The sequence below is a fragment of the Canis lupus genome, chromosome 6, assembly GCF_011100685.1.
Source record: "Canis lupus familiaris isolate Mischka breed German Shepherd chromosome 6, alternate assembly UU_Cfam_GSD_1.0, whole genome shotgun sequence".
Classification (NCBI taxonomy): Eukaryota; Metazoa; Chordata; class Mammalia; order Carnivora; family Canidae; genus Canis; species Canis lupus.
The window spans coordinates 9307996-9326857 of NC_049227.1; the positions used below are offsets into that span (position 1 = coordinate 9307996).

At 51.6% G+C, this 18862-nt stretch overlaps 4 protein-coding genes across 13 annotated transcripts in view; 3 read left to right on the forward strand and 1 right to left on the reverse strand.

The window, feature by feature from the left end:
* The first annotated feature begins 141 nt into the window (after window positions 1-141).
* On the forward strand, window positions 142-6069 carry GAL3ST4 (galactose-3-O-sulfotransferase 4). Its single transcript, XM_038539304.1, has 4 exons — window positions 142-284; window positions 1436-1747; window positions 1925-2228; window positions 4634-6069. The coding sequence occupies exons 2-4, from the start codon at window positions 1623-1625 to the stop codon at window positions 5666-5668; spliced, it is 1464 nt and encodes a 487-aa protein (XP_038395232.1). The 5' UTR covers window positions 142-284; window positions 1436-1622; the 3' UTR covers window positions 5669-6069.
* Window positions 6070-6293: 224 nt separating this feature from the next.
* TRAPPC14 (trafficking protein particle complex 14) lies at window positions 6294-10782 on the forward strand. 2 transcript variants are annotated; one of them, XM_038539302.1, is made up of 11 exons: window positions 6294-6898; window positions 7116-7211; window positions 7318-7447; window positions 7615-7701; window positions 7865-7985; window positions 8089-8236; window positions 8378-8460; window positions 8549-8712; window positions 9271-9425; window positions 9661-9854; window positions 9977-10782. In XM_038539302.1, the coding sequence occupies exons 1-11, from the start codon at window positions 6488-6490 to the stop codon at window positions 10128-10130; spliced, it is 1743 nt and encodes a 580-aa protein (XP_038395230.1). In that variant the 5' UTR covers window positions 6294-6487; the 3' UTR covers window positions 10131-10782. The 2 variants fall into 2 exon arrangements, with proteins under 2 accessions (XP_038395230.1, XP_038395231.1); XM_038539303.1 differs by lacking the exon at window positions 7318-7447 and having other exon boundaries at window positions 6875-6898.
* A 234-nt stretch (window positions 10783-11016) lies between these two features.
* LAMTOR4 (late endosomal/lysosomal adaptor, MAPK and MTOR activator 4) lies at window positions 11017-14335 on the reverse strand. Of its 5 annotated transcripts, none has more exons than XM_038539307.1 (4): window positions 14183-14335; window positions 13595-13675; window positions 11742-11859; window positions 11017-11394 (listed from the first exon to the last, which is right to left on the reverse strand). In XM_038539307.1, the coding sequence occupies exons 1-4, from the start codon at window positions 14183-14185 to the stop codon at window positions 11270-11272; spliced, it is 327 nt and encodes a 108-aa protein (XP_038395235.1). In that variant the 5' UTR covers window positions 14186-14335; the 3' UTR covers window positions 11017-11269. The 5 variants fall into 5 exon arrangements, with proteins under 5 accessions (XP_038395235.1, XP_038395236.1, XP_038395234.1 ...); XM_038539308.1 differs by having other exon boundaries at window positions 11017-11367; window positions 14183-14331; XM_038539306.1 differs by having other exon boundaries at window positions 11017-11367; window positions 14141-14190.
* A 226-nt stretch (window positions 14336-14561) lies between these two features.
* The window catches only part of LOC102156373 (NXPE family member 3-like), a 64630-nt gene continuing 60329 nt past the window's right edge, over window positions 14562-18862 (forward strand). For all 5 annotated transcript variants that reach the window (XM_038539312.1, XM_038539313.1, XM_038539311.1 and 2 more), the window contains exon 1: window positions 14562-14749. Coding sequence is in view for 1 of the 5 variants with exons in the window: in XM_038539310.1 (XP_038395238.1) it covers window positions 14627-14749 (123 nt within the window). In the remaining 4 variants the exon portion in view is untranslated. The remainder of the gene's footprint in view (window positions 14750-18862) is intronic.

The following is an 18862-nucleotide window of genomic DNA, read 5'->3' on the forward strand; positions in this document are numbered from 1 at the left end:
GAAAAGGTATAATTGATTCCCAAGTGTGAAAGGAGGGTAAAAGTGCTGTCTTCCAAGAGCGGGCTGGGTGCCCTGACAGAGAAGGAAGGATGCCGGCAGCGACCCAGAGACGCGATTAAAGCCCTAGCAGCTGCTGGGACTGGCGGGACAAAAGGAGGGAGGGGGAGGAGCCTGGGCGCGGAGCAAGTTTATGGGGAAAGTTAAGCGCAGCGCGCAGCCGGGCGGTGGCTGGGGCGGGCTGACGGGCCAGACCCCGATTTCCCTGCTGCTCCTCAAGGGGCCTGGTGAGTGGGCAAGTGACGCCAAGGCCGCGGCCAGTGGAGGGACTCTCGAATTGATGGGAGGAGACTTGGGGGTTTCATAGAGAAAACCCCGGAGCGGGCCAACAAAGGGCTGACGACAGACCGAGCCAACACCAGGGTGGAGGGGATAGAGGAGGGCTGGAATGGGGGTAACGGATGGATGAAAGGAACAGAAGTCTAGGTACAGGAGGGAGTCCGGTGCCAGGCTGGATCCTGGGGGCTGTGTTGGGGGAGGGAATTGAGGGGGGGCGGGTAATGCCAGAGGGGGCGGGTCTCTAGGTAGCAAGTGTGGGTTCTCCTTGCCTGGGGTTACTCCTGGCTTGTCCCAGAAAGGGGCTGCCAGTGCTTGTTGGAGGGGCTGTGGCCCAGGGTTGTGGCTGTGATCTGAAGGGGTGGGTCCGGACTCCCAGTTGATTAGGAAGCCAGGGCCTGGGAAAGGACTCAGAAGCTCCGTGTTTATATCTTTCGGTATCTTTATGTCGCAGAGTTTTCTCTCTCTCCAGCTCCACCCTCTCAATCTCCCCTGGGTGCAGAGGGAGTTGGAAAGCAGGCATGGGTGTGTGTGTGTGTGGGGGGGGGGGTGTCTGGGGAGCTGAGCTTCACAAGTAACCCCACATGTCACCCAGCTCTTTACACACTGGGGGCTGCCCTGCACTGAGAGCGCTTTGGAAGGGGGACGAAATGCCTGAATTTTGACTCCTACTCATGACAAAGTCGCTTCTATAGTTGACCTCTCTGGGCTCAGTAGCCTGTGCCCTGACTGTCCCCCGTTCCCTCCTTATGCCTGCTCCTCATGGCCTCAGAATGGGACTCTTCATCCCCATCTGCCACAGGCAAAGGAGCTCACTAGGAAGCCAGCCAGGGAAGCCTGGCCCGCCCATGTCTACCTCACCGGCACATGAACAGATTGGTCCTTTCTACCCTCCCCTTCTAAATCCCTGAGGCTCAGGTAGAAACTTCAGGTCGGAGCCAGGGAAGCAGAGGAGTAGTTGTGGGCCACCTGGAAGATCTGGGTGTGGAGAGCACACACCCCTCCCCAAAGGCTCCCACTCCTGGAATGAGCTGCAGCAGCAGGAGAGAAGGCTCTACCCTCTCCTTAGACTCCCCTCCTTCCCCCCTCATTTCCCTTCTAGACGCTGACAGAGGCAAAAATCTGCTAACTCAGGGGGCAGACTCAACCAGGGCTACGAGCAGGCCTGGGGGATGACCCCCCGATCTCGAACCAGCGCCTTCCACGGCTGCACGGTTATCTCAAGCTGTCTGCCTCTGTGCCTGGCCCTCGCCCTGTCCCTTCGCTAGCGTCACCTTTACCTGTGCCACATGGGCCCTCTGTCTCCTACCAGGACCAGGCGCCTCTGGGGACCTCGGAGCCTGGGGGTGGCTCTGGGAGTCTTCATGACCATCGGATTTGCCCTCCAGCTCTGGGGGGGGCCCTTCCAGAAGAGGTGAGTTCCTATCGTGTCCCAATGCCTGATAGATGCTCCCCATTAGCTCCTCCCCATGCCACCTAGGTCTGTGACTCTTGGGGACTCAGAGGAGGTTCCATGTCCTCTGTCCTTGCTCCAGATGCCCACCCACCTGCTGGTGAGAGACAGGAAAGTTCCTCTCCCATCTCTCCCCAGGCTACCAGGCCTGCAGCTCCGACAGCCCTTGGCCCCATCCCTGAGATTGGCTGTATCATCCTGCCCACCCCGGCAGCGACTTGTGTTCCTGAAGACTCATAAATCTGGGAGCAGCTCTGTGCTGAATCTACTTCATCGCTACGGGGACCGACACGGGCTGCGATTTGCTCTCCCTGCCCGCTACCAGTTCGGCTACCCAAGGCTTTTCCAGGCCTCTAGGGTCAAAGGCTACCGCCCTCAGGGTGGAGGTACCAAGCCCCCCTTCCACATCCTCTGTCATCACATGAGGTTCAACCTGAAAGAGGTGAGAGGTGTGGGAGAGGGTGGGTGGGATTGGAGAGATGTGGGCTTAGGCTTGTGGCCAAGACCACCAGGGGAGGAGGCCCCAGGCCTGGGGATTCCCAGGCACCATTTCATCCAAAAGTTGGGTATGAGGGTCACAGAGATTCCTGTTCCCCTCTCCTCAGCCATCCCTTGCCTAGTAGTTCCTGGGAGCCAAAGTCCTGCCTTCTTCCATCTGGAGCTTTCTAGCCTCTTTCCTTGACCAATTTACCCCACTGGTATCAGTGCTCTGACAACTCTGACCACCCAACCCCCACCTCCATGCTTCTTGCTCTTCTTGGTCCCTTCTACGACACTACCAGGTCCCCTGCTTGGCCACTGCCTTCTTACTATCTTCTGCCAGATGGAGAATCAGCTACATGCCAAGTCTACATACTAAGCCTTAGCCTGGTCCTGACCCCCTCCTTCCCAGTTCTAAAGGGGAAGATGTGTGCACTCATGTGCTCATCCACACACCCAGGATCCTGAGAGCTCTTGGGCAAACAAAATCAATGTGCAAATGAAAATATACAGGGAAGGAACTTTTACTGAATACTTACTGATTCCTGGGTACTAATCTTACCATCGCCTTGCCAGAAAGGCACTTAGAAGTGTCTCCATTACACATATGAAGAGGTCAAGTTTCAGAGAGGCTAAGTGACTGGCCTCCCCAACAGAAAGGAGCAGAGCTAGGATTTGAACGCAGGCCCATCTGCTCCCAAGTCAAAGCAACTTTCCTGGTATGTGTGCATTTGTATTTAGAGCTGTGGTGAGAATATTCACCAAAAGACATGGGGCTTTCTGGGGAAGTGGGTTTTAAGGAAAGGGTGGACACAACTTTGTAGTAAGAATATCAGCAAAGATGTGGTGGCGGCAGTGGTCGTGGTGTGTGTATGTGTGTGTCTGTGTGTGTAACAGGGGGATTGTATGTAGGTGGTAGAGTTTCAGCAGGGTCGGCAAAAATGTTCCTGTTAAGCTGGAGCTGGAGAAAGCAGATGAGGGTCATGAATAGGACCTCATGAGGAGTCACTTCTGGGAGTGAGGTGATGACAACGATCTTTCAGGCAGGTTTCTCTGGTTTTTTTTCACCTTTACCTTCATTGTCATCATCATTCACGGAGTAACTACAGTGTTCCATGCACTTCTGCATTCAAGGTAAGTGGTAACCCAGATTTATAAATGGAGGACAGTGGCTCTGAGAAGTTTGATAACTTGCCTAAAGTTACATAACTCATAAATGGCTGAACTGGGATTCTATTCCAGGTTCACCTGATGTCATAGGATGTTCTCTGCACTGTTCTCCCCTTCCTTCAAAGAGACACTCAGTTCATAGGCTCTGCTCTGCGGGCATGCCTGCATTAGCAGAGCAGATTGGAGGACATCATGTTCGGGGCATCAGGTTCAGTGACAAGCCATATTCAGAGGCAGAAACCCTTTGAGGAGTCCAGGAGCCGAGTTCTGCATCCTTGGGTGTGGCTCAGTCCAATCCTCACCTTCGTTTTTTTTTTTTTTTTTAAGATTTTATTTATTTATGAGAGAGAGAGAGAGAGAGAGAGAGAGAGAGAGAGGCAGAGACACAGGCAGAGGGAGAAGCAGGCTCCATGCAGAGAGCCTGACGTGGGGACTCGACCCCGAGTCTCCAGGATCACGCCCTGGGCTGAAGGTGGCGCTAAACCACTGAGCCACCCAGGCTGCCCCTCACCTTCCTTCTTGCTGAGAATTAGAATCATGTGTCCCAGGCCTCAGGTAGCATCCTACCAAGTGTCCATAACTCCCCAGTTCCCAGTTGAGGGGTGTCTTTTACTTTCCAAGATGCCTAGGAGCCTCAGAAGTACTCTGTCCTTTGGTCATGCTGAGCTTGGCCTGTCCACCTGATGCCTATACCTGAGACAGCTTTATGGTTGGCCCCTCTCCTTCCTCTTCACTGCCAGTGACACCCTCTCCCCACCTGGAGGAGGCCTGAGACCAGTTCCTTTCTTGGAGCTGTGACCAAGAGTCCCAGGGTAGGCACTTAATAGGTATTTGTTGGAGAAGTGAAGGCAAAGTTTGATTCTTAGAGATTTTACCAACCAAAGCTACATAGAGAGTCCCAAAGAAATTAATGTTCTTGAGGAGCTTCCCATGTACCAGCTTCCTTCATACTCTTTGTCTTGTGTACTCCCATAGTCAGTGGAAAGGTAGGGGTATCCCCATTTTTCAGATGAGCAAATTGAGTCTCAGAGATGATAAATAACTTGCCCAAGATGTTAATGAAGGAAGCCAAGAGTTTCTAGCAGAGCTGTAAGAAGGAGGTATGAGGAGTCTAGGGGATGAGCTGGCCATGGGCTTGCTCTTAGTTTCTTCCTGGCCCAGTTCTTTCTCCCTATACCTGTTTTTTTCCCTCTGCAGGTACTTCAGGTCATGCCTTCTGACAGCTTCTTCTTTTCCATTGTTCGAGACCCAGCAGCTCTGGCCCGCTCTGCTTTCTCCTACTATAAATCCACCTCATCGGCCTTCCGCAAGGCACCATCCTTGGCTGCCTTCCTGGCCAGTCCTCGAGCCTTCTACCGACCTGGGGCCCGTGGGGACCACTACGCACGCAATTTGCTTTGGTTTGACTTTGGCCTCCCCTTCCCCCCAGAGATGAAGACCAAAAGAGGAAATCCTCATTCACCTAGAGACCCCAACCTCCCACAGCTGAACATTTTGCCTTCTGGCACTGGTCCCCGAGCCCACCATACCCTGGATCCCAATGGTCTCTTCCACCCTGCTCCCACAGTTGCTGGTGGTCACAGACAGACATCCAGCCCTGCCTCTCTAGATTTGGGGTCTTCGTCCTTCATCCAGTGGAGTCTGGCCTGGCTGGACTCTGTCTTTGATCTGGTCTTGGTCGCTGAGTACTTTGATGAATCATTGGTTCTACTGGCAGATGCCCTGTGCTGGGGTCTAGATGATGTGGTGGGCTTCATGCACAATGCCCAGGCTGGAGGTGAGCAGGGCCGAAGTGCTGTCAGCAACAGCGGACTGACCACTGAAGACATGCAGCTGACTGCACGGGCCCGAGCCTGGAACCACTTGGACTGGGCTCTCTATGTTCACTTCAACCGTAGTCTGTGGGCACGGATAAATCAATACGGCCAGAGCCGCCTGGAGAGTGCTGTAGCAGAGCTCCGGGCTCGCAGAGAGGCCCTGGCTAAACATTGTCTAGTGGGGGGTGAGGCTTTAGACCCCAAATATATCACTGACCGACGGTTCCGCCCTTTCCAGTTTGGGTCAGGTAAAGTTTTGGGCTACGTACTTCGGAGTGGACTGAGCCTCGCAGACCAGGAAGAGTGTGAGCGCCTGGCTACCCCTGAGCTACAGTACAAGGACAAGCTAGATGCCAAGCAGTTTCCCCCAACAGTCTCTTTGCCCCGTAAGACGTCAAGGGTACTCTCCCCCTAGACATCAGACCACAAAGTCTAGCGACAAAGCTACAAGGGCACACATGGTTGAGCAGGCGGCAGCCAGATGCTATTTCTACTTTCCTCTGAAAGCATGTTTGTGCCCTAGAGGTTGAATGAAACTTTGCACAACTGTGAGGACCAAGTCTTCCAGCCTGTGCGAAGGCATTCGAGCCATTCAGCTCCTTGCAGTACCCCCTCCCGGCCCATTTTGCCCCTTCCCCTTTCCCTTTAGCACTCTCAAAGATCCCCTAGAGGAGCAAATCGCGGAGTAAGCCAGAAGAAATTTGGAACGTGTAAGTTGGAATAATGTGTCCATTTCTCTATGAATTATTTAGTTCTGGACTATGCTCATTTCACTGTGAAATGTTTGTTGAATGAATAAATAATTTGAACCTTTGACTTGCTTTATGTGGAGCGAAAAGGGGAGGAGGATGGAACACCGGCCTGGGAGAAATGGAGTTGGAGAGGGTTCTTTTAGCACTTCTTCTCTAAAATCTGTCCGCAGTCTCTCCAGAATCCTTCCTGCAGCCTAACCCCAGCCGGACCCCGCCTCTCTCCCCAGCAGTCCGGTCACCCACAAATTCCGGGGCCTCGGAGGCCACGCCCCTTCTTTTCCGCTTCCGGTTTCTCGCCAGTCAATCGGCCCAGCAGCCCGGTTCCGGCCCTGCGGGGTCTCGGTACCGGGTTTGTCGCCCCGGTTCCCGGCCCCGGCTGGTCTCCCGGCCCGCAGCCCCGGTCGGGTGTCGGGACTCCCCAGCCCCAGCCCAGCGGTCCCCTCGCCCTCCGCCGGCCCGGCCCAAGCCGTCCTCGCCGCCCCATGGAGTCCCAGTGTGACTACTCCATGTACTTCCCGGCGGTGCCGCTGCCGCCGCGCGCGGAGCTGGCGGGGGACCCGGGCCGGTACCGGTCGCTGCCCCGGCGCAACCATCTCTACCTGGGGGAGACTGTCCGCTTCCTGCTGGTGCTGCGCTGCCGGGGAGGCGCGGGGCCCGGCGCCGGGGGCGGCGCGGGCTTGGGCTCCCGGGGAGCCTGGGCAGAACTGGCAACGGCCCTGGCCGCCCTGGCTTCGGTCAGCGCCGGAGGCGGGGCGCCCGGGGGCGGTGGCTCCGGAGACCAGGATCCCGAACCCCCAGGGGGCGGGGATCCTGGCGGTGGGGCGTTGTTCCGAGGCTGCAGCCCCCTCCTCACCCACGGCCCGGGCCCTGCTACCTCAGGGGGAGCGACCACGGTGAGGAGCTCGGGGTGACAAGGCACGGGGCGGAGGGGCGGTTTGCTGGGCTCCAGAGACAGGAGGGGATGGACGCTGGGGGCCCTGGAAGAGGCAGGTGACGGAGGAGGAGAGCAGAGGCCTGGCGGAGAAGAACCGCGGATTGCACATTTTAAAGGGAACGCCGCAGGCTGCCTCTTTGACTCTCCCGCCCTCTTACCCCTTTCACTAACCCCAGCTGCCTGTGGAGGAACCAATTGTGTCCACAGATGAGGTCATCTTCCCACTCACCGTTTCACTGGATAGACTGCCCCCAGGGACACCTAAGGCCAAGGTAAGATTGGCAAGGGGTGGAGCTGTTGTCCTAATTCAGACTCCCATTCTAAGGCTGGGTTGGCTGTCGCTTCCTTTGACCTCAGTCCTGTGTCCCTTGTGCTCAGATTGTAGTGACTGTGTGGAAACGGGAGGTTGAGGCACCAGAGGTCAGAGATCAAGGCTACTTGCGCTTGCTGCAGACCCGATCTCCCGGGGAGACCTTCCGGGGGGAGCAGAGCGCTTTCAAGGCCCAAGGTGGGGAGAATGCAGAGAGGAAATGCTAGAGTCTGGAATTTGGGGGACAGAGTGGAAGGGTGATACTGGCCAAGTGCCTGAGCGGAGAGTCCAGGAAGATTAGAACTGTGGGTTGGAGGTGAGGTCTGAGCTCAGCTCGTCAGTTCTTGCCTCTGCCCTCTCCGCAGTGAGCACCCTGCTGACTCTGCTGCCCCCTCCAGTTCTGAAATGCCGCCAGTTCACTGTGGCTGGAAAACACTTGACCGTGCTCAAGGGTGAGCAGATCTGTGTAGCAGCAAGGGTAATGACGGGGGGGGGGGGGGGGGGGGGGGTGTCAGTTACTCTGAGCACGCTGGTGGGGATCGGTCCATTTTGGAGGGGTAAAGCTGCGGTTTGAGGGGCCCAGGTACTCTTGGCTGAGCTTGTTACCTCCCACAGTGCTGAACAGCTCCTCCCAGGAGGAAATTTCCATCTGGGACATCCGTATTCTCCCAAACTTCAATGCTAGTTATCTACCTGTCATGCCCGATGGCTCTGTGCTCCTAGTGGACAATGTCTGGTGAGGTTCTGAGGAGGGGCACAGCCACACAGTGGGGATGGGGGCAGGGTCAAGGGCTCTGGCATGAAAAGATCAAGCTCTGTCCCTCTTTCTGCTGAACTAGTCACCAATCTGGGGAAGTCTCCATGGGCTCCTTTTGCCGGCTCCCTGGTACCTCTGGCTGCTTCCCCTGCCCGCTTAGTGCCCTGGAGGAACACAACTTCCTGTTCCAGCTGAGAGGGGGGGAGCAACCCCCTCAAGGGGCCAAGGAGGTGAGTATAAGAGGCTGGCATGCTCAAGGAACAGGGTTAAGAAAGAGCAGTGGGCAGGAAAGGCCGGGGGGGTGGGGTGGGGGACAAAAGATGGAAAGGAACTGTAGATATAGATGATGTTCTCTTTTGTCTCTCCCACAGGGCCTAGAGGTTCCCCTGATTGCTGTGGTTCAGTGGTCTACCCCGAAGCTGCCCTTCACCCAGAGCATCTACACCCACTACCGGTGAGTTTGTGGGACTCCCCACAGGGCACCACCCTCCTGTTCACCGTGTGACAACACACACCCTGCTTCCCTCTCACACTGCTTCTAGCCTGCCCAGCATCCGCCTGGACCGCCCATGCTTTGTGATGACTGCCTCTTGTGAGTCCCCCGTTCGGACTTATGAGCGGTTCACTGTTACCTATACACTGCTCAACAATCTCCAAGACTTCCTTGCTGTGAGGCTTGTGTGGACCCCGGAGCATGCACAGGCTGGTAGGTGGGCTGTTGGGCTCTGGGACCTAGTCCCAAAGGAAGGGAAAAGAGGTCATGGAGGTGGGTGGCTTGCAGCAGGCTGCTTCGGCTCTGTACCTGGGTGGTCTTCAGAGTGTCACGTATGGAGAGTTTGAAGAACCAGCCAGGCAGTGATTTAAGGGCACTGACCCTGGATCTGGGCTCCCTGGCATGTATGATTTCTACCTCTCGCATTCACTAGCTGTGTGACCTTAGGTAGGTTACTTAATCTCTCTGAGCCTCACTCAGATTCCTCTTCTCTAAGATGGGGGGAAATAATATCTCATGGGGTTGTTTTGGTGATTTAACAGTTTAACAGAAGTGAAGTGGTTAGAATAGACCTCAGCACACAGTAAGTATTAGGTGTTAATTTATGAAGAAGTTGAGCAAAAGATGACATATACTCAGTTTACTCCACAGAGTGGCTCTGAGGAGTGCTCATGAAAGCCCTTTGTGAACTGAGAAGTTCTGTACAGATGTGTTTATTGGTGGCTGGTTCTGTCATTTACAACTCCCCCCTCCCCCGCCATCCCCCTCCAGGAAAGCAGCTGTGTGAGGAGGAGCGACGGGCCATGCAGGCAGCCCTGGACTCCATTGTCTGCCACACGCCCCTCAACAACCTAGGCTTTTCCCGGAAAGGCAGTGCGCTCACCTTCAGTGTGGCCTTCCAGGCTCTGAGGACGGGACTCTTTGAGGTGGGCTGGGGAGGGGCTGGACTGTATGTGATGGGTTGTGTGGAAGGTCGGGGTGGGAGGAGTCAGAGCCACCAGCCTCTGTGGAAGAAATACCATGGGTGGCACTGAACAGCCACGCAGAATGAAGGTGGAGTTTAGATCCAGCATTGGCAGGGCAAATGGGGAACCTGATTTGAAAGGAAGGCTGGGGCCTGGAGGCTGAGCTGGAACACTGACCTGTGTCTCCCCTCGCCAGCTGAGCCAGCACATGAAACTGAAGCTGCAGTTCACAGCCAGTGTGTCCCACCCTCCGCCTGAGGCCCGGCCCCTCTCTCGAAAGAGCAGCCCTAGCAGCCCTGCTGTCCGGGACCTGGTGGAGAGACACCAGGCTAGCCTGGGCCGTTCTCAATCCTTCTCTCACCAACAGCCGTCCCGCAGCCACCTCATGAGGTACAGAAGCAGGGGAGGTGTGCCATTGGTGCCACTGTACCGGGTAGAGGCCAGGGTTGGGGCAGGAGCAGATCAGGGTCCTGGGGTGTGATCCGGAGCCCACAGCCTCTGCCTTCTCCCAGGTCAGGCAGCGTGATGGAGCGCAGGGCCATCACGCCTCCTGTGGCCTCGCCTGTGGGCCGCCCCCTCTACCTGCCCCCGGACAAGGCTGTGCTTTCTCTGGACAAGATTGCCAAGCGTGAGTGCAAGGTCCTGGTGGTGGAGCCTGTCAAGTAGCACCATGCAGGCTCTCCTCCCTCTTACCTCCCAGAAACCAAAAGGCCCTGGAGAGGGTCCTGGCTCCAGACTCTGCCTCCCCTGGGATGCCTTCCACCGTGGATGAGGAGGCCCAAGAAGGCCACCTGTCTGTGTCTGCTGATGAGGGACGAGGGGAGAAGCTGTAAAATGGGCGGGTACGGCTACAGCACTAAGCCAACAGTATTTCTTCATCTCCCTTGGGGGGGGGGGGAAGGCCCCACCCCGAGGCCAGGGTAGGGACTTCAAGAGCTCCCTTGCCCCCCTTCCATTCCCCCCCCCACCCTGTACCCTGGTTCTAAGTTTACAAAGTGTATTCCTTGTTCCTATTAAGTTGTCTCTCCTGCCTCTGACATTCCCTCCCTCCCACCCACCTGCAGGGCTGAGATTAGAGGGTGGTGATGGTAAAGGGACCCGGACAATGACCCTCCTGTCTCAGGGGAAAGGGGAGATAGCCAGGTGGCCTCCTCCTGCCCCTTATGTTTACGTTTGCAGCCTGAAGCACTTTAAGTTGTGTGGGGTTTTCTTTTTTTTTTCTGTTTGTTTTTTTTAATCTATCTGTTCCTGTAACTTATTCTCCAATTACTGCTTCCAACTGAAATAAGACTATTAAATGCCTGTTCAGGAGGGGGAAGAATGATTTTCATTTGTGTGTTGGCAGCAGGAGCAGAGACCCCAGAGGCTCAGAGTGGTTCCCTTCAGCATGCACACCAAATAGCTCCCCTCAACCCCCTTCCTACCATATTATCCTCTGATTGCCAGTTTTATATACACTACCCCTCTGGTCCAACATACATGACTGTCTCCCTAGAAGATGGAAGACAGACTTGGGGTGTAACGCCCCTCATACACACATTCCTAGGCCTGGGAACATCAGACTCATGTTTTATTAGGAGGGAGGGAGGGATGGAAAGAAGAGGGAGATCCCCTTGCCCTCACTCTCCCCGACACAGTGCAAAGTCCCCAAGCCTCTGCCCTTCGAGGGGAGGGGAGGGGAAGTGGGTGAGCAGAAAGCCTTAGTTCTAGCAGCAAGCCAAGAAAAAGGTGGAGAAGGTTTGCGTCTTCCTCATCGAGGAGGCTCATGGACCCAATCCACCTCTGCCCCTTGCCCTCTGGCAGGCTCAGACGTCAACAGGCTCCCGGCCTCGGTTCTGCCTCTTCACCACAAATACCCTCTGTCCTGACACGGTCACCAGCAGCGTGTGTTCTCCAAAGACCACTGGAGAGGAGACACACCTTCCCCCACCCAGGAGAGGGAAGGGAGCACAGAGTTAGTGGGGTACAACGGCCTCTACTGGGTCACATCAACTGGTGGGATCAAAAGCCAAAGGCATTTTTGATAGTTGAAGGCTCAAAGATTTGAAGATAGGAGGGCTCCATTATGTCTCCTTCCTTCTCTTGGTTTCTCACAGTTATGATGCAGGGATGAATCCCACCCAAAGGGAAGAAAGTAGCCAGAACCAGGGACCCCAGGGGGAGATGGTGGGAGGTTGGCAGGAGACAGGTGTTTTTTTCCCCCTGAGAAGAGAAGCCTCTGGGATCAACCCCCACCCCCTCCCACCACCACCACCAGGGGCAGGGGCTGAGGCTCACCGGACAGGCGCTTGAAGGGTATATTCGTGCTGTGGTGCAGCCGGAAACCACAGGCTGTGCTGACCAGCTCAGAGATGGCACTGGCTGCCTGCTCGTCATTCTCTAGATCCCCAGATGACTGCATGCAGAGGGAGGAGGAGGGATGGCAGAAATTAGGGAACAGAACTGGGAAAGAATTCCAAGAACAGTCACTTTGGCTCTAGTGTTTGTAACCTCTCCCTCTCAACTTCCTAGTACCCCTAAGGTCACCCCCCATTTTTGGAAAAACAAACCCAAAACTTTCCTATGATATTGTTGCTCCTATTGAGGCCATCTTGTTTCTCATCCTTACAATATGGGGCTTCCCCCTGTGAGCAGTGACTCTCATTCATTTCTTTACTGACCATTCTTTCCTAATCCCTGAAACTTGATTTCTTCCCTTGTCCCCACTTCTTAATAAAACCATTCTCAAACATCTGTGCTCATCCACCACTGACTAGTTCAAGTCTCCCTCTTTTCCTCAGTCTTTCTATTTGTTGCCCTATCTGCAGAATCTGAAACATAACTGAACATACTTTTTGTCCTTGAGCCCCTCCCTACTACCTAGCCCTTGGGTAATGATATGACTGTGACCTAGGCTTCCTCTTTTCTGGTAACTGTCTCAATTTCCTCTCCCAACCTCTTCAACATGGACCTCCCAACTAAGGAAGTGCCCTTTGTTCTCTTAGACATTCCACACTTCAGTTTTCTCATCTGTAAATTGGGACAAGTTCCTATCCATGGGCTTATTGAAGATTACATTGAGATATTGGCGAGATGCTTAGTTCCTAGCAATGTACTCTAACTGCTCTCATTCTATATCAAAATATCTAAAGTCAAGTCATCAAAATTCCCCTTTATCTCACCCCCTCCAAAATCAACTTCCTTTCTTAATTTCCTCTTTGTTAAGATACCATCAGTCTAGGCTTGGGCTCAGTCTTACTACATGAAGAAGTATCTCTTCTGTTACCTATCTCTAGTCATTACCAATATATATTGATTCTTCCTTTAAAATTCCTTCTCTCCTTGCTCCTTCTCACTGCTGCCAGACATGTCTCAGACCTAGATTTTCACAGCAGGCCCCCTACTTCTGAATCCCACCCCTCCCAGCTTATCTTCACACCTAATAGAAGAATCTTGCTCAACTATTTCCTTAACCTACATTTCTATTCGAACCCCTTCAAAGCTCCTATTCCCCTCACGATTAACCCAGTCTTGACACCAACCCAGTCTTGAAAGTCCTCCACAATGGAATCTTTTATTCCAAATCTCTTCAACACAAAGCCACCACTCCAACCCTGAGTACTCTCTTTTTCTGTTCACTATGTATCCTTTAAGCCCAGCTGAATTCTTACCTCCTCTAAGAAAGTCTCCTTGTCATAATGTATAACACATGGGTTGAATCTTTCATTTTTCTGGTCTCCTTCACTAGTCTTTACCACTTGCATTACTTTCAACTTGTAACCTTAAGCCATGCTCTCCAGCTCCATTGAAACTTCCAGAGAGCTTAACACTATATTGCACCATGGAACAAAATACAAAACCTCTTACATAAATACTAACTAAAGACAATTCGAGAAAACTTGGATAATATATATCAGTTATCAACAAAAGACTATTTGTCTGACTTTGGTAAAGTCAGTAAACCTCTTTCACTCTGAAGTACCAGACTACGATTCCAGAGATTTATTTGATTGGTTACTGAAAGCTTACTACACGCCCAGCATGATAGCTAAGACTGAGACTAGAGACAACTTAGGCTAAACTGGGCTATGGTAAAAGGGATCACGGGGCCTTGTGTCCATGGGGGACCCCCTCCCTTGCCCAGAACGCACCGCCAGCACTGCGCCTTCACTCAGCACCAGGTAGCCAAGCTGGTCTGGGATTCGCTCCAGCCCCTGGGTCAGTGCAGAAGTCTAGAGGGTAAAGATGCAATTAGAGAAGCATACCAGGATGGCCCTAGATGCCCTTCACTTCCAAACCCAAGGCTTTTTGACAACTTCCCTACCCCCCGCCCCCGCCCCGCCCGAACCTTCTCTTTCCCCAACCAGGGCCCTTCCAGACCCTCTAGCCTCTACAAAGCCTTCAACACTGATCTTAGGCTTCCCATCTTCCTCACCCTCTGACCCTGGGCTCTCTTGGCCTCTGTAGATCCGCTGTTCCCTTCCCCCACCCTGCCCCATCTCCAATTCCCCTGGTGGCCCGTCCCACCCCCGCAGACTACTCCCCAGCGCCCATACACCCTCGCACAGGTCCCTCCTCAGCCCTCTACGTCGCCTCCCCTCCCATCTCGATTCTCTCTGCCTCTCGGGTGGACAGGAGGTAAGGGCGGAGTGTAGGCCCAAGTAGGGGTAACCAAAGAGATTGGGGAACAGACATACAGAACCCCTAGCGCGTACTCCCGCGCATGCGTCCTCACTCACCATCGCAGCCTTAGGTGCTGGGGGCGCTCCCTGTCAGATAGGTAGCTTCCGGCTCCAGACCCAGGTCACGTGCTTCCACAAGGCGGTTCCCTCTACCCTGGCGCTCCGGAAGTTAAGCCCCGCCCCCCAAAGTGCGGATTGGAACATGGCTACATCATCAGCCTTAATCTGCCAATGCGAAGCGCCGCTTCCCGTAGACGCAAGCGGATTGGTCTCAGGCCCTCCTTCACAGCCATCTCCCAGCCCCTAAGCCCCGAGCTCGGGGAGGGGGCGTGTCGGCGGAGGGAAGGGCCTGGAGGGGCGGGGCCGGAGGGAGGGGGGGGCCGGAGGGAGGGGGGGGGACTGAGGGTGTGCGCCTGCGCGCAGAGGGGCGAGCGTTTCTCCTTTGGCCGCGCTGCTCCTCAGTGTGACCACGAGCGAGAAAATAAAGTGAAATGACGTGAAATGCGCGAGAAGAGCTATTCAAATGCTACTCATATCCCTATTCTAGGCAACTATCTCTTTAGGACAGGGATTTGTTCCCAAAGCTGCTTTCCCTCCCGAGATTCTGTAAGGAGCGGTGTGACGGTGAGTGAGTTCCCCGCCTCCTCCCCTCAGGCTAGGCAGCCGCGGAGCTAAATATTCTCTGCCAGGAAAAATTAGAAACAGGACTCTGAAGTCATTTTTTTAAATACCCGAGTGTCATCTCGGAAACTTGTTTTAAGTAGTTTCTAGGCCCGCGCTACCAAAGTGACAGAAAGTGTTGGTGAGGTAGAACGAAGGCTGGTTCTCGAAATAGTAAACACCTCGTTTGGCGAAGGTGTAGAGAAATTGGCGCCCGCCTGCCTCGCTAATGGGGCTGTGAAATGGTGCCGCTGCTGTGGAAAACCCATCAGCGGTTCCTGGAAAAGTTCAGTCCAGAGTTAGCTCCACTCCTAGATGGACTCCTGAGAGAATTGGAAACATGTCTATGCAAAAAACGCTTGCACGTTTTTTATGTTCATAGCAGCATTAGTCCTAAGAGCCGGGAGATGGAAACCACCCAAATATCCATAAACTCAACAACAGAGAAATAAAGCCTAATATAGCCATACAATGGCCTTTCATCCAGCTGTAAAAAGAGGAATGAAGTATTGATAAGTCCTACAAGGTGGATAAACCTCGAAAACATTACTAACTGAAAGCAGTCAGATACACAAGGCCACACAGAGTATGATTCTATTTCTGTGAAATGTCCAACCCAGTCAAATCCATAGAAACGGGAAGCAGGTCTCTGGTTAAGAGAGGCTAAGCCCTGCTCACAGGCACACTAGCTAGCAAGTGCAAGAGCCAAATTCCAGTTTAAGTTTGCTGACACTGAGTTTGATGCTTTTTCCCATTGCTCCATCGGCCAACTACATTTATTATTACTATTTAAGTTACTACTTAATATTATCTCAAAAATTCCCTTTTTTTTTAATTTTACTTGATACAGAGGAGCCCTTTGCAGGACAATGCTCATTAGCCATCATCAGAATTGTTTTGTTTTTACAAATCGTACTACTCTTGTAGAGAGCACAGTTTCTCCTTCTTTCATTCAACCAGTATTTGTTGAGTACCTTCTGTGTACCAGACACTCTTCTTGGAATTGGAGTCAGATATTATCTATCTATCTGTTTCAAAACGATAAAGATCAAGGGAATGATTTTTAAAAATTAGAGTAATGGCCACTTCTGAAATTGGGTCAGGGATGGGATAGAAAGAGATACAAAGGGTTTCAAAGTGTTGATAATTGCTGTAGTCTGAATACTTGTGTGCCCCCACCCCTAAATTCATATATTGACTCTGATCCCTATTTTGATGATATTTGGAGGTTGGGACTTTGGGAAACTACACACTCCCTTATTTTTCCCCAACCTGATCCCTCCCAACATACACACTTTGTTCCAATGGGGTTAAGGAGCTCATATCTCTAGTGTAGCACTGACTATACTTTACTACTACTCGTTGCCAGCCTAGCTTACTTAGAAGCTGAGCAACACGGGGTCAGGGCTGTGATGTTTTCAACACTTTATTCCCAAAGAATATGACTACTACCCCACAGTCTTCAAAAAGTGCTGGTTGAATCAAATGTCAGGCTTAAGAGCCAGGAAAGGCAGAGTGAAGGTTGGGAAGTCTTTTGATGGGTATATGTAATTTAGACTGATGTTTGACCAAACCACTGGATCCTATAGCCTAGCCAAGTTGACACAAAACCCAAATAGGGTGGGTGCCCCTTTGCTGTGACAGTCTCTGTGGCAGCATTCATACCTGGGCCTGAGTTGTGGGTAATCCTTTCCCACTTGCTTTCTCCTGCCTCCACGCCGGAGTATTATGGGATAACTGAGCAAAGGGGAAGGAATGCGCTTTGTAAGTGCATATCTTAGGGGAAGCATTTGTGAGCCAGAAGGGGAGGAGGCATTTGAGTGTCTCGGGCCTGGCAGTCTGTGATTGCTGGGAGCCCATATAATGTTGGAGAGTCCACTTCCTTGGTTTTCTGTGGCCAAGAGGCAACAAAGCCCTTCTAACACATGCAGGCTCTCTCAAAGCTCAGGCCACTCCATTTCTCAGATTTAGTGATATGTGAAAAACCAAAGAGAAGCAAAATCAGGGTTCCAAAATTGTGGCATGATTGAAATGGTTACATTTAACAAATGGATGCTTTTAACACAGAGATATTACAAAGCTTTATGGTTTTGACAGTCCTGCAATAATTATCAGGTTTACAAAGCTAATCTGTGAGGCAGAATGCTGTAATGAGACACCAGTTAAGTTGTAATCTGTAAGTCTCTTTCTTTTCTTGTGGGCATGTCTCTGGCTGAATATATAACCAACTCCCTTTGGAAGGAATGTTCAAAACCTACATTTGAGGCTTTTGTGAATGTGAAGCCCAAGCAAAAAGTCCCTCTCCATCTGGGCTAGGCTCCAGATACAGCTTTAACATACCTCAATTTCTGGTTATTTTTATGACCTTAAGGAGGGGGTCCCAGACAGAATTAATAATGTGGTCATGAGTCACATCCTCAGCCCTGGCCTTATACTTTTTTTCCAGTTATAGATTCATACTCAACAGAATTTATATTTATGTCTAGGATTTAAGTTTTTCCTCTAGGGCTGGAAAGGATTAATTCATTCATTATTGAAAGCTACTATGCTATACCAGACACTGTTCTAGAGGTTGTGGGTAGAACAAAGATCTCTACCCTCATGGAGCTTATACTCTAGTGGATGGAGACAGAAAAAAAGCAATACATAGAATAAGAAATTTAAATAGTGTGTTAGAAGATGATGAGTGGTATGGGAAAAAAATCATCAGAGTAAATGGGGGCCAGAGTGAAGGTAAGAGAGAACATGCTGCAGAGTTAAATAGGGTGGTCATAGTCAATGGTAGGTCTCTCTGAGATGTTGAGAAGACTCAAGCAAAGACTGGAAGGAGGTGAGGGAGTCAACCTGGAGAAACCTGAGAGTGAATATCCATGGAGGTAACTTTCGTGAAGGTTCAGTGTGTGTGTGTGTGTGTGTGTGTGTGTATGTGTATGAATGTGCATGACTGATATATATGAGAATCAGCAAAGAAGCCAATATGGTTGAAACTGATCAAGGAGAGAGTATTAGGAGAGAAGCGCAAGGTGATAATGGGGGCCAGATCATGTACAGCTGTGTAGGAATTTGATTTTTCCTCTTAGTTGTCAACTTTTTTTGGTTGTTTTTTGTTTGTTTGTTTGTTTGTTTGGTTTGGTTTTGTTTTTGCCCCTTAGGAGACTTTTTAGATTTTATTTTCCTAACTACTACTATCTCATAAAATGTTAATACCATAGATATAACTTACATTTGTCTATGTACTGTGGCCCTCCAAACAGCCACAAACCATTGTAATATCCAAGATTTTTTTTAACCCTGACCCCTAAGAAACAACTTTCCATCCCCCTGGAAATGATATTATTCCTGTTGAGAATGCATGCTCATGCTGAGTGAAATAGAGAGTCACCAAGGAGTTTAAACAGAGGAATGGTATGATCTCACTATTAAAAGGATCATTCTGGCTACTATGTTGAGAAGAGATTATAGGAAGAGAAGAGTGGATGCAAGAAGACCAATTAGGTAAGAGATTATAGTGACATAGAGCAGGATGGTAGTAATGGAGGTATTGAGATGTAGTCAGATTATAAATATTTTGACAGTAACACCAATAGCATTTCCGGATGCATTGAATGTAGGATATGGGGAAAAAAACAAAGCAATAAGAATGATTTTTGGTTTTGGCCCAAGCCACTGGAGGGATGGTATTATCATCAACTTAGATGGGAAAAGCTAAGGATAGAGTAGCTTATTTAGAGGACAGTCAGTGGTGGTGGAATTAGAATTCATTTTTGCCCATATCTATCTGCTATGTATCAAAGTGGAGATTTTGAACAGACAGATATGAGTCTGGAATTCAGGAAGGAATTCTGTGCTAGAAATATAAATTTGGAAGGTGCTGATAGATAGATGCCCTTGAAGCCATGAAACTGGATGAGCTCAACAAGGGAGTGAGTGTACAGAGAAAAGAGAATGATCCCTGGGCCATGTCAGCGCCAAGAGGTTGTGAGAAGAGGAGAAATCAGCAAAGGTGTCTAAGAAGGAACAATTGGTGAGATCAGAGGAAACCAGGAAAGTGAAATGTCCTGGAAAACAAGTGAAGAG